The 14,469-nt window shown below is 37.2% G+C and overlaps 1 protein-coding gene across 1 annotated transcript in view; it reads left to right on the top strand.

Moving 5' to 3' along the window:
* The window catches only part of ABRACL (ABRA C-terminal like), a 10,207-nt gene extending 7,493 nt beyond the window's left edge, over window positions 1–2,714 (top strand). Inside the window, exon 4 of the mRNA XM_004673897.2 lies at window positions 2,409–2,714. Within this exon, the coding sequence (XP_004673954.1) occupies window positions 2,409–2,593 (185 nt within the window). The 3' untranslated portion in view covers window positions 2,594–2,714. The remainder of the gene's footprint in view (window positions 1–2,408) is intronic.
* Window positions 2,715–14,469: the final 11,755 nt, after the last annotated feature.

A 14,469-nucleotide genomic window follows, 5' to 3' on the forward strand; every position in this document is an offset into this window, starting at 1 on the left:
TCTCCTGACCCATCCGCTGCTCCCCTCAGCAGTGTACTTCGTCGATCTGCCTGTTCTGCTCCCCACTTTGTCTCTGGTGAAGCCTCTCACCCTCCACAACTCTGGCCTGTACCCCAGTTCTGTATGAATAAATAAATAAAAATCTTAAAAAAAAAAATTAGTCGAAATTAATAATTACCAAATTAGTTAAAATTAGTAAAAAAAATTGAATTTATGTTTCTTTTAAAATAAAATTCTTTAAAACACTCCATTTTTAACCCAGTAGAAGCAGATGAAGTAGATAAAGATTAGTTAGAGATTTAAATTCTATCTTTCCCTGAACTCACCCAGGGGCATTCATGAGGCACTGACTCTCAGGTAGGTTTAAGGAAGAAACACACAGTGAATGTGTGATGTTTGTGCTGAGCACTGAGGAGACAATGGAGAATGTAATTTCTTCATTCTCCAATCAAGCAAATGAACAGTCCTCCCTAACCCTATTTTTCTCCCACCACGTCACTGTAACCACTTGATAGAAGTTTGTTGAGTTTCCTATTTGATAACGCTGTTTCTACCCATGTCCCTCACCTCTGCATTCCCAGTTTCTCCTAAACCCTGTGAGGTCACATTACTGTGGGGAAAGTGATACTGTTAAAGGTCTTAAAGCTGTTTTTCCCACGGTTTGTAGGATGTAAGCTCTTAAATCTTTCTCCAGGTCAGTTTAGTGTCTATGGGTCTGATTTAATTGCTTTTCAATTCCTACACACCTAGAATAGTCTTATTATTCCACTAGGGCAAACTGAAGCTGCAAAGTTAGCAATTTAACAAACAAGAAGACTACAAAGGAATAGTTTTGTCTTCTGGAAAGATGAAAATATTTCCAATATTGCAGCCTCTCTCGGCCTTTTTGATTTACCTGTTCCTGGTGATGGATGACTCACTGTATTGGAAAGCATCTGTGGAGTTATGTGATATATTGATGTGTTGGTTAATTATGTAGGCTGTATCTGGAATAATTTTGACTAATCTAAGTTATGATTTAGATTAATTTTACTGAGATTGACTTAAGTATGATATATTAGCTGAAGTTGGAGATGGATAAGTTTCATTTTATGTTTCTTTTAAAATAAAGTTCTTTAAAACACTTTATTTTTAATCCAATAGAAATTGCAATGGATAAAGATTATTTAGTTTTAAATTCTTTCTTTCAAAAAATATTTCTTGAGCATTTGTGCTCAAGTGCTAAAAATGTGTCATTAAGCAAAATTCCTCTTTAGGCCTTGTGGATCTCTTTAGAGAGAGGGGAGTTGGACAAAAAACTGGAAATGTGTATTTGAAAGTGGTGAGCATGGGCTCTGGAGTCAGCATCTCTGGGAATGATTCTTCATGCTTGCTGTTTGGCCTTTGATACAATACTAAACTTTTTTGTGCCTTGGTTTCCTTATTTGTAAACCAACTGCTCTGATACTGTGATTCAAAGACTTTTTCTCCCCCATACTTCAAGATCTCTAAAATAATGTATATCTATGGCATACTGTACTTAATTTGGAAACTTAATTAGAACATAAAATAATTATTCTTCTTGCAGTCAATTATATCTTATCTTTAATGAAATGAGGATTGTGTTTTAATGATGATGGAATGCATTGAACAGTTCTAGCAACATAGCAAGCACTCAATAAGTGTTAATTATTATTATTGTAATTGATGGGAAGTCCTTTGTGAGATGCATCTAGCAAATGCATCTAGCAAAGGACTTCCCATCAATTACAATAATAATAATTAACACTTATTGACTCTTTGCTAGAACTTCTTCAATGCCTGAATAAATGTGGAAGGCTTCTCAGGAAGTTGACATTGAGTTCATTCTTGGAAATAGGGATTTAGCTAGGAAAGGTGTCTATGAGGTACTGGGAGATGGGTCAACATGGGCAGAATTACAGGATAGGATCCCTTCCCTAATGGCAACTTGTGTAACAGCAAGTCATTCACTGTGACTGGATTAAAAAGGTGCCTGGTGAGAAATGTGTGTAGGAGCCAGAGGATAAAGAGTCATATGAAGCCATGGGCTTGACTTTACTTCAAAGGTGATAGAAAGCCATCGAATGATTGAAGTGGGAGAACAACAATCAGGTTTTCATCTTACAAAGTTTCTTCTAGATTCCTGTCACTCCCCACCTCATCATGGAGGATGTCTTAGAGGCTAACATTAGAGAAAGGAGGGCTTGGAAGGAATTTTGCCCTTATCCATATGAGAAACTATGTGGGCCTAAAAATTTGGAAAACATAGTGAATTTATGAATATTATCTGTTCAATTGTAATATTGGTTAAACTGTTATTAGATGTTTATTAAGAATTATGTTAAACCTGCCGTTCACAGGCAAGAAATAGACTTTGCATTTGTTAACATTGTATTTTTTCACATTAGATGCTGATGGAAAGTTAAGTGTGAAATTTGGGGTCCTGTTCCGAGATGACAAATGTGCCAATCTTTTTGAAGCATTGGTAGGAACTCTCAAAGCTGCAAAACGAAGGAAGATTGTCACGTACCAAGGAGAGCTACTTTTGCAAGGCGTTCATGATGATGTTGACATTGTATTGCTGCAAGATTAATGTGGTTTACATATTATCTTTGTCATTATTTTTTGTTTCTGGTAAACTGGAATATGAAGTCAAGGTCAAACACATGAGCATAATTAAGGTATTTTTCTAGGACTTTGTAAACAAAAGGAGACCATATTTTAGAAGTCTGTCCTTTTTTATATCTTAAAAATGTATGTTATTACACTATAAAATAAACAAGACCTGTTATTTTCTCAGGAATCTGCTTGGAAAATTTAGGCAATGCGGTTTTTGTAGTGGGGTGGGAAATGTTTGCTTCATTAATCATTCTTCTATAGAATATTGACATTCCATGAAAGCAAGAAGCAAACTAAAAACCATTTCCCCTCAAGGAGTATTAAAATGTTTATGTAATAAAAATATGTAACTATCCTAAAATTGCTTTATTGCCTTATTTTGTTATTTAAGTATTTACATGTCTCTCAGAATTAAGTTTTTGCATAAAGGTTAGGTGTTCAGTAAAAGTTAGCCTAATTTAAAAATAAATTCTCTTAAAACTACAGAATTTTAAAAGTAGGGTTGGTTAGTTTTTTTTTTTTAAATAATATTTATTTCTTTAAGCATACAAGAGCTCAGGTATAGGCCAGGAGTGTAGAAGGGTAAGGGGGTTTACCAGAGACAGAGTGGGAAACAGAACAGGCAGATTGACAGAAATATACTGCTGAGGGGAGCAGCAGGTGAGACAGGTGTGGTCTGCTGCACCATGTGGGTCACCTCCCTGATTGGGGATTGAATTCATGCTGCAGTGGCTGCTGAGACTTAACCCCTTGTATCACCTGGGAGGCTTCTGGGGTAGCTATATGATCAGACACTATAAAAAACTAAATGTCAAGCCTATTATGAACTGAACACAGAGTTTGGAGACATATCAAGAAACACAGCCTAAAATCTTCACTTTCAAATTGGATGAATTTAAACTCACATGAAACAATATAAGGATTGCCTATGATTGCATATTACAGCCAATAACATGATGTAGACTCTCAAGGAGGGTAAAGACAGTGAGAGCCACAGTGATGAGTTAAGATATTGCAGAGGAGGTTCAATTGCATCAATGAATGAACGGAGCTGAATATCCCAAAGGAAAAATATGGGATGGTGAGGGTGATGAGGTAGGCAAAGATACACAAATTAGTAGGGTATGAACTGTGAAAGGTTATAGATTCAGGTTGACTGGAATGTCAGGGAGAAAGGTGTAGATAATTAGGTGGAATGAGAAGTCAGGGAGAGGTGTCTGTTCAGAATTTGGAGCAGGGAAGTTCCATGATGAATATAATGTTTGTTGAAGGTTATTCTAATACTGGTAACTAGAGTGGATTGTAGAGAGTGAAGATGTAGTTAGACAAGCTAGCTAAAGCCTTGCTCAAGAATCTAATCTGGTTGATGGCAAGGCAGAGAAAGGGTAGACTCTAGGAACATTTTGTAAAGAAATTAAGCTCTTAATATCCTTTCTATTGTAACATGACCCAAATTCAAACTAGGTTAAACAACATAATTCACTGCTAACATGAACATTTATTATGTTCATCTTCATATAGCCTGTGAGGTAGGTATTAATATGATCTTGCATTTTATAGATGAAAAGAGAAACAGAAAAGTAATTTGCTCAAGTTCACCTTGAGTTGGAATTTTGATATTTGACTCATTTGAATGGCAAATCCAGGGGTGAGATGGAATTCAGGCCTGGCTGGCTCCAGGACTCAAACTGTATTTTCAAAATTCTCTAACTTCCCATATTGGCTCTAAAGATTTGTTTGCTTCATCTCAAATTTTCTTCTCTACGTAGGCTTTCTTATGTAGTTAGATGCCTGCTGGTAGTTGCAAATTGAAATACTGTTAAGTTAGCAACCATAATGAAAACAATTTATTGTATTTATTACAAATTTTAAGAACAGAACTTTGACCCATTTTATAACAAGAACTGAGCCCCTTCCCATTAAAATGAGATAAAATGAAATGCCAAGTCTGAGTCACTTGCTTGTTTCCAAGTAGGGATGGGATGGTGTAGGATCAGATCCTCATTTTAATAGCATTTTTAGAGTGTTCCCTAAAGGACGGGATGCTGACGCCATGAGAACAACATGGACTCAATATGGATGTGGGAGACCCTTCTTGATTTTATTTTTTATTTATGTCTTTTCCATTATTTTGTACTCTCCATAAATTCCCACCACCAGTTCACCTGTGAACCTTCACCATAATCCCTTGTGCTCTTCTCTCCCCTGTTTTGATCCTTTTCCCTTCCCCTCCCTTGCAGAATGTCACTTATTTATGGCTGCCTGCTAGTTTATTGTTATTATTATTTTTTCCCCCTGGTCCCGTATTTGGTTCCCCTACTTTCCTTCTATAAGTAAAACCATTTAATATTTTTCTTTCACCTTCTGGCTTATTTCACTGAGCATGATCCCTTCTAGGTCCATCCATATTGCTGCAAATGATGTGTTTCTTTTTTGATTGCTGAATAGTATTCCATCGTGAATATATTGATCCAATCATCTATTTTTGGGCATTTGGATTGTTTCCGTATCTTACCTATTGTAAATAGTGCTTCAATAAACATAGCAGCACAGATATCTTTTTGAATTAGTGTTTTTGTGTCCTATGGGTAGATTCCTAGGAGTGCAATTGCTGGGTCATATGGGAGCTCCATGTTTAGTATTTTGAGGAACCTCCACACAGCTTTCCATAGTGGCTGGACCAGTTTGTATTCTCACCAGCAGTGTAGGAGTGTGCCTTTTTCTCTACATCCTTGCCAACATTTGTTGTTTACTGCTTTTTTTTTTTTAAAGATTTATTTATTGATGCATTCAGAACTGGGGTACAGGCCAGAGGTGCAAGGGTGGTGAGAAGATTCACCAGAGACACAGTGGGGAGCAGAACAGGCCAACTGATGAAGTATACTGCTGAAGGGAGCAGAGGGCAGATCAGGAGAGGTCTGCCACGCCAGGTAGATCACCTCCGGGGTGGGAATCAAACTCTTGCTGAAGTGACTTTAGCTTCTTAGTGTTGTGCTTTAACCTGCTGCACCACCAGGGAGGGCTGTTTCCTGCTTTTTTAATGTGGGCCATTTTTACTGGTGTAAGGTGATATCTCATTGTGGGTTTTGTTTGCATTTCCTTTATTATAAGTGATGTTGAACATTTTTTCCTTATACCTGTTGGCCATTTGCATTTCCTTATTGGAGAATTGTCTTTTTAGCTCTTCTGCCCATTTTTTGACTGGAATGTTTACTTTGTTTTTGTTGAATTTTGTAAGCTCTTTGTAGATTTTTGTGATCTGTCCCTTATCAGTTGTATTGTGTACAAAAATTCCCTTATTAGAGATCTTTTGAAGGAGGAATCCATTCATCCTTGGAAAAGATAATTGAGAAGGAATATCCAAAAGTAGTTTACCATATGTAGCTCCAGACTCAGAATAATGCAATAACAGATAGGGAAATCGAATAAAGCAGGAAAGTTGGTGCAGGGAGAGTTGTTCCATGGTGATGGTGAATTGAAGGTGTTCTGAATGGGAGTGAGTAGTAATCAGGCGAAGATTTCATTTGGTAAAGACAGAAGCGGAGAATCATGGTTCAAGACTGATTTCCATCTCAAATTTGATTTGTTTGATTTGTTTCCATTATTTAATTTGAAATTTTAATTTTCAGGCACTTTGAAAATACCAAATACATATAAGCTGCAGTTTTTGTAAAAACCTGAACTGAGAAATTAAAGCAATTTTTAGAGGAAAACAATTTGCAAATCTCATGTCTGCTAGAATTTTTTTTGAGAGGAGGCTGACTCACGTAATTAGAGATTTTTGAAAATCTACAGAAGTAAACTGAAATAGTTATTCAACTTATCACTATGTGTTTAGTATCTTCATGATGAGTTATCAAATGAAGTTTCAAAATTTCAAATACAGGTAAAATTTGATAAATATCTTCCAGAGAAAGTACAAACATGTCATAGCACTTCTGACATTCATTATTCAGTTTTATGTATTTTCCTTTGGTTACAAGATGGCCAATTCCTTTGCAATGACTTTGTGTATGGGTAGTTATCTTTTATTTAGATCTTGGTCTAAAAAAAATCAAATCATAAATTTTACTTGTTTTGTGCCAAATTCATATGAAAATAATGTCTAATGGTCATATACTACATTTTGGTAAATTTTCTCAGTAATAAGTGCCATTGGCTTATATTGGTAAGGGGAAATTAGATATGAACAATTGGACCCAAATGATTCTATATTCATACAATAAAAATGTATATATTTTAGTTCATTTAGATTAGTGTGCTAGATATCTGGGGAAGCCAACACATAGCAAAATAAGAATGAATAAAATTTTATTGCAGTCATTTAAGAGAAACAAACAATTTGTATGACATACATTAAATACAGGAAAAGCCTCCAATAAATGATAGAGGGGTACAGATACAAAAATTGTTCTAGGTCAGGGAGCCTGGGATAAAATTTGTCTTGAAGCTTTAGAATCATCAAGAAGTACTTTGCTAGTCAACTTGTTACTGTTAACAAAGCTCGAGAAAACAAGTCATAACAGGTAAGAGGAAAGGGGAGTTTTGAGAGGTGAAGCTGGACAAGATTGGAGCAATTAGCATATATCTAACAGCCTTCACCAAAGTTCCCTTAAAATATTTTTTCTATAGTTGTTTTAGTGAACAATTCTGTCTTATTAGTATGTTTTAAGCTTCATCAAAGTGTCATTTTGTGTGTTGAGATTATACAGAATAATCTATAATTATAGCTATCCTTATAGTGACTGATCACTGAAAAATTGATTAACCATTTTTGCATACTCAAAACTTCCTTATGTTGCCATTATAGAAAAGCCAAGTACGTCTTTGTGTTCTGGAGGCACAATTTCAAAATAGGCAAGGAGATGCTGATTTGAGAAATTTGTCTCCATGGAGCATTAATTACCTAGTTGAACATCCCAAATTTTCTTGCTGTCTGAACCGCTTCCTATGGTCACAGACAATAAGGAGAGAAACACCTGTGGACTGAGAAACAGAATACCAACATGTGACTACAAAAATATAAGTCTGCTTTGCTTTGCAGCAGGCAATATTGGACTTATTAATTTATGGCCTCATATATCTAGAAAGAGTCATGAGAAAAGCATGCATCTTTAGTTTATGTATAGTCAGATCATTTAGGAGTTTCCTCATCCTTAATAAAAGATATAAACAACTGTTCAATGAAAACTAGCTCCACACAAAAACTGTTTATGATGAGAAATCAGAACTGATCTTATTTTCCTGACAGATTCCATATGAAAACCCGTTTACAGCTATTGTTTCTCTCTAGCAGCGTCAACCAAAGGCTTCTTAAATTTTTTCCTTAATACTTTTAGTGAGGACACTTTTGGAAGGACTGGAGAGATATTATCTGGTAAGGGGGATTATCTCACAGGGCAATTAGAGAGAAAATACATAGTACAAGTTATACTCTGCTGAAATCCAATGCAGGCAATGTTCCCTGGTGGGGCTTCCGGAGATGAGTCTCCTGACCAGAGGGTTTTGAAATGGCTTTTCTAGTTTTTTTCAAAACTAGAAACACGAGATTCTGATTCAGTGGGCCAGGCCTTTGGGGGGGGGAGGGGGAAGGGGATAAGCTCCTCCCAGGCTGATTCCTCCCCTCCCTTCAGCAGCCCTGGAAAGAAAGCTCAGGAGACAGCTCTTCCATTAACACTACTTAACTGTGTTCAAGGATTCACATTTTTCTATTTGCTTCTTCTCCTGCTTCTAATAGCTTCCTCATCTTCCATCTTTTCTCTAATTTCTAGTATCTACTTCAGCTTCCATTTGCTCCCTCACTACATTGACTAATTACTGTCAGTTGCTGCTAACTATTTCCTAGACTGGCTGGCTGGCTATGTGAGTGAATTAAAGTGCTTAATAAAAAGAGCCTTGAATAGCTCACCCTGTGCCTAGATGACAGAATACTTTGCACCAGGCCATCCCATTGGTCCTTAGCCAGTTTTAAGATCAATTGGGTCAGCTTCCTACCCTGGTCCAATCAGCGATGGCTGCAAAGCCTAGAGCTACTGTGACTGGGTCTGTGAACTGAGCTACCGTGGCCCTGTGGGTCTGGCAGGTAGTCTGATGATATTTCTCAGAGAATCCCTGAGATTGGTGGTAGAATACGAAGACAGTAACTTTCAATTTGGAGTCTATGACCACCCCTTTCTTTAAACACACAAAACAATTCCTCTACATGTAGTTGTACTTTCCTCTACATGATTAAAAAAAGACATAATACAAAATACAAAATACAAAACACAAGAAGCTACAATGACTTCAGCAAAGATTTGAAATGAGCACATTTTTAAATCAGAAGAGCAGTACTGGCACTTCAAAGATAATGCATTTATTTATGTGTACAAGGCACATCCTTTATCCTTAGAAAATGCTTGGTGCACATATGGTTTCCTAAACTTGAAATAACTCTTTAAGGGTGCTTTGCCCATAAATTAAGAATGATTTTGTGGTATAGTAAGCACAGGCTTTATATCAGGAGTGTTTATATTTGAGCCTCAGGGTCTAAGCTCACTAACTTAATTTCTCTGAGTCAGTGGGAGTTCTATATTTCTTACCCTAGAATCTGGGTAGGCTAGTGACTGGTTCAGCAAATGGAACATAGTGGAAGGATGCTAGTAACTTATAAGCTAAGTCACAAATGGTCATAGAGCAAATTACTTGGCACATGATATGGAATGTTTAGTGGGAGGTAGGACTTCAGGGATAGACTGATTAAGCAACTCAGTGATGGCAACAAGAAACTGGATATTTTTCCTGATCTTGCCTTCTGTAACAGCAGTTTCACTTATGACAGTTTAAGTCAATTTATTACAATTTAAGTTTAAGTACAAAGAAAGTAAGAAAAATAGCTGCCAACAACTCATGGGGGTGACTTGTTTTCTTTGAAGAAGGAGGGAATGATATAAGTATTGCTCTCTATCTTCTCTAACCAGGTGAAACTCCAATAAGATAGGAAAGGACCATCAGTCAGATTGTCAACTAGCTTCAAGTATAATTGAGAAGCCAGGTGACATTTTAATTCCTTTTTGTGACTTTTGTGTTGTGGGAACTTTTGGGTTATTTCATCCCTGGTCCAATATTTTGCCTTGTTGTGCCTTGGTATGGAAAAAACTTTGAATTTTATGCTGAATATTGGGATGAATGTTTCAACATGGAAACCTTTGTTCTTTAATTTAGGAAAGATTCCTTGTGTTATTATTATTTAAAAAAAAATCTCCCCTTTATTTTCTCTGTATTTTTGTGAGCTTTTTTAGTTGAATTCTGATACTTCTGAATTGATTCTCTAAATGTTTTAAAGTGTTTCCTTCCTATTTTTTGTTCTTTCATTCTTTCCTTTTTTAAAAAAAGATTTATTTATTTGTGCTTACAGAACTGGGGTACAGGCCAGAGGCTCAGGGGTGGCGAGAGGCTTCACCAGAGACAGAGTGGGGAGCAGAATATGCAGATTCACGAAGTACACTGCTGAGGGGAGCAGCGGGCGGGTCAGAGACAGAGTGGGGAGCAGAATATGCAGATTCACGAAGTACACTGCTGAGGGGAGCAGCGGGCGGGTCAGGAGAGGTCTGCCACGCCATGTGGTCACCTCCGGGGCAGGCGGGAGTTGAACTCATGCGGAAGTGGCTTTAGCGTCTTAGTGCAGTGCTTTAACCCGCTGCGCCACCAGGGAGGGCCTCCTTTTTTTTTTTTTTTTAAAGATTTATTTATTTATGCACATAGATATGGGGTATAGGCCAGAGTTGCAGGGGCAGTGAGAGGATCCACCAGAGACAGAGTGGGGAGCAGAATAGGCAGATCAACAAAGTACACTGCTGAAGGAAGCAGCAGGAGGGTCAGGAAAAGACTACTGCACCATGTGGGTCACCTCCCAGGCGGGGATCGAACTCATGCTGAAGTGGCTTTAGCTTCTTAGTGCTGTGCTTTAACCTGCTGTGCTACCAGGGAGGGCCTTGTTCTCCTTTCTAAAAGACTTAATTTGCTTTAGTGTTAAAACTTAGCAGTTAAATTTTTATTTACGTTTACAGTGCATTTTCTAAAGAATAGCTTTTATTTCTGATTCATTGATACAATATCTTGTCTCATCTCTCTAAGGCTATTAATTATGGTTCCAATGATATTTTCTATTTCCTCTTGCAACTGAGGTTCTTTTCCAATTTGTATAATTTTAATTTGTTTTGCTATGGTATTCCCATAACACCTAGAGATTTTTGGCTCATTATAAGTATTGAGTAGTGTGTCACTCACTAACAAATTGATAGGAGACTGAACTGGTGTACAATTTTTTTTTTTTTTTTTTTTTTGCCAATTAGTGAACTTTGCTAGATGGTAATCAGCTTTTTGTTCTGAAAATCCCAAACATCAACTTTTTAGAGCTCCACCAACCTCAAAGTCATTTAGTTTCTCCTGAGAAGAACTCAGCCATTTGCCACTGGGGTGTACCTCATGGGTTCTGCCATTCTGGAAGCAAAGTAGTAGAAGAGACTGGGCTTCTTTTCAATCAGCAAACTTTATTTATGTCTCGGATTTCAAAACAGCTCATTGCCCTTTTCCATTTTCCCAGAGACCATCCTTTGTTTCTATGTAGGGAGCAGGAAAGGTTATTGTCTGCATTGGGAGATAGTGCCTGGAAAACGTCCATCAGCTTAGCATACAGATACCAACCAGTCTCTTTAATTTCAGTCTTACATCTCATTCCTGCACAAAGGGTTACCTGGAATGATTTGTTATGAACTTTTGGGGCATTTGTGAGGTGAGTTGACTCTATTTCAGCTGGTATCCTTGTCCATAGGTAATTAGGAGATACCACTCTCAAGTCTATTATCATTCTTCCTCTGTTTTCTGACCTTCAAAAATGATTGATGTTGTTCATTGAGTATTGTCTCCTCACACATGCTCTTTCTCCTTGTGCATTTGTGATTTTCTTCATTTATTTTCTGCAGCGAAGGACACATTCATGGGTAAGAGAATATTAAAGGTTGACTGATTCATCATATATAGCTGGACAATTTTTCCCTTCATAAAAATTCCTTAACTGTTTTCTCTAGTCTTTTTGATCAAAGGCTTGAGATCTCAAGTGCAGGGCAATCCAGAGTTCATTTTTAGTTCTAGTCTGTTGTCACCTACATTGGAAGTCTTCTATTTCATGGTGGCACCCCAGCATAGGTGTATTTGCAGTCTTTTCAAGCCCAATTTTGCCTTATCAGTGCTCTCTCACAAGCCAGGCAGAGTTGAGGAAGTTGGTATGACATGCCAGGAGAAGTCCAGAAAGATTTTATTTTGGGGGTATGTGGGGTTTAGGTCAATGTGGGATCAGTCTTGTCTCATCATATTCTATTTCTTGTGAGTGTGTTCTGATAAAAGAAAACAAAACAGGAGAAGAGGCAGGAGAAGACATCAGAACATTAGATCAGGAAACGGTAAGTTTTGCAAAGTTAAAAAATTGGAATAGAAGACAATACAATTATTTAGGAACTGATTACAGAATATGAAGCAATTTATCTAATTGTCTTGGGATTCAACAATTATGCATCTCCTTAAGTAGGTACCAAATTCACTTTGTGGAATGCATTCTTTGATTAGACTGATAGTGTACACCTATAGTCAATATTTATTGTGTGTTGATGTTGTAATTTACAGAGAAGGAGCTTGTTGATAACTGACTGTAGAAGGAGACTCAAAGTATTGCACCAACTGCCCATGGTCAAAGGAAGGACGTGTGGAGCTGAAGTCAACCACAGAGTTGAGAACTATACCTGTGTAGCCAGGAGGCATAGAGTAAGTCTAACTAAGCCCGTGGTTTGGAGTGAGGGCAAATCTTGTTCTTTCCTTGTTTGTAAAATAAGGGAAATAATAAAAATATCCAACTCTTAGCATCATCAGTTTTCAATACCTGATTCAGTAAATACTAAATAAATGTGAGTTGTTGCTATTACCTGTTTTCACGGGACACTGTCTTGAAGGGTTGTAATTGTTATGACGATTTGTTCATGCAGTGCTAAAAGCAACCTGAGCATCAAGGGTGACTGATGGCAGGCAGGAGATGGTCATTGTCAATGTTACACCGCATCACACTTCAAGGGGAAAAAACAAGGATGATTGAAAGTCAGAGGACTAAACCGAAAGGCATATCTACAAATGATAGTGTCAGTTTGGTAGATTTCTCCTGAAGATCGATTTATCACCTCCTGTAATTCATCATACTTTTTCCCATTATATTGAGACTTTGTCTTTTGTTCAATGATTTCTCTTCACCTAGAGCAGTGTTGGTACAAAACTTACTAACTAGTTGTGGTACAAAACTTACTAACTAGTTGTTGAGTGATTGGGTAAATGAAAGGATGGGTGGATGGAAGAATGAATTTAGCAGAAAAAAAGGTGGCTTCTCTGATTAGCAGAGGTATGTGCATGTATCACAGTCACAGCTTAAAATAAGAAAGAAGATGAGCTGGCAGTTACAGTTCTTTGATTTGGCAGTGTGCTGTAGATTTTTAAAATCAGTGTTTTGGCAACTCTTATTATAGAGTGTTTGGATGATAAATGAGTACTTTCTTACAGAAAGATAACACATGGTTCCTACATTTTATGAAATAACAAGTCCTTTATTTTATTGCTGGTTTTTTAGAATATATTTCATAATTAGAGAAATAAAAGTGAGCCTTTGTAAGGCTGCACCAAAACGGAAATGCTTTGGGATGAATCCAGAGCAAACTAGTCTCAAGTCTGTGTATATGGGGGAGCTAGAGCCCCATATATGCAGGGACTTGTAATGCAGGGGGAGAGAGGACCACAGCTATCTCCCAGAGACCTATGGCCCATAAACATTTCCCCTGGAACAGGCCTGACTGATGAGACTGGTTGAGCAGAACAGTCCCAAAGCCATAACAGAACAAGAGAAGGGAATGTTAGACCTGGACAAAGGTTTGGAGGTCCTCTAAGTTTGGGGAGATCTTAAACTCTGGGTTGAGAAGGAAGGAATTCTACAGATCAGACTAGAGAGAGAATCAAGAAAGGGGAGTTTATGTAATGGATATGGAACAGAGATACCAATTAGAAGGAAATGGGGCAGCAAATATCTTAAAGGAAAAGTTCCCATATTCTAGGAGAAGACTATGAATATCAAAATGGGAACTACTGCAAGGTCTTCTTGAAGAACTCCAATCTGATCTAAACATGCTAAGTATTTCTTTGGTGCATTGCAGCAAGTGAGTTTCATTTTCTTTAAAGCTAAGGGCAATTACTAGTAATCTGCTGAGAAAGTTAAGGGTTGCTAAACTTAGCTATTGTAAACTAAAATTAATGTTCTATCACAATGCACAAAGCACTTAATTCAGTAGTCTACTGACAGGTCATTTGTTATAAAACACAGATGATGAGTGGAATTCCAACACTTTTTGGAGGGGTGTATTTGGTAACAGTAAATGGGGTGTCACTAGTGGCTTCTTAGTGATTAACTGTGGATTTAATATCATAATTTGTAAGTGGTCACACATATATGTGAAGGGTAATAGTGTTTTTGGCTGATAGTTTTCCTTAAATGTTGAGATATAAATTATCCATATTTTATTGCCAGAGTAGATGTACACACAAAATCTACATAATATATTATGGGTGATTGGTTTTTTTCCCCTGTACTGAAAAATAGGAGATTATACGTGGCTCTTGTGGTTATTTTCCTTCTTTAAATGGGCTATGGTCCAGAAAGCTTGTTGTACAGTGTCATGACAAATGGCATGATAAAACTTTTAACCAAGGGGAGCTACTTGAATGTTGGTAGCACCAAGGAAAATAAAATTGTCATGAAAATTACTAGTTATAGTTAAGAGTCTT

Source organism: Condylura cristata, unplaced genomic scaffold (genome assembly GCF_000260355.1).
Source record: "Condylura cristata isolate star-nosed mole 26May11 unplaced genomic scaffold, ConCri1.0 scaffold00001, whole genome shotgun sequence".
Taxonomy (NCBI): domain Eukaryota; kingdom Metazoa; phylum Chordata; class Mammalia; order Eulipotyphla; family Talpidae; genus Condylura; species Condylura cristata.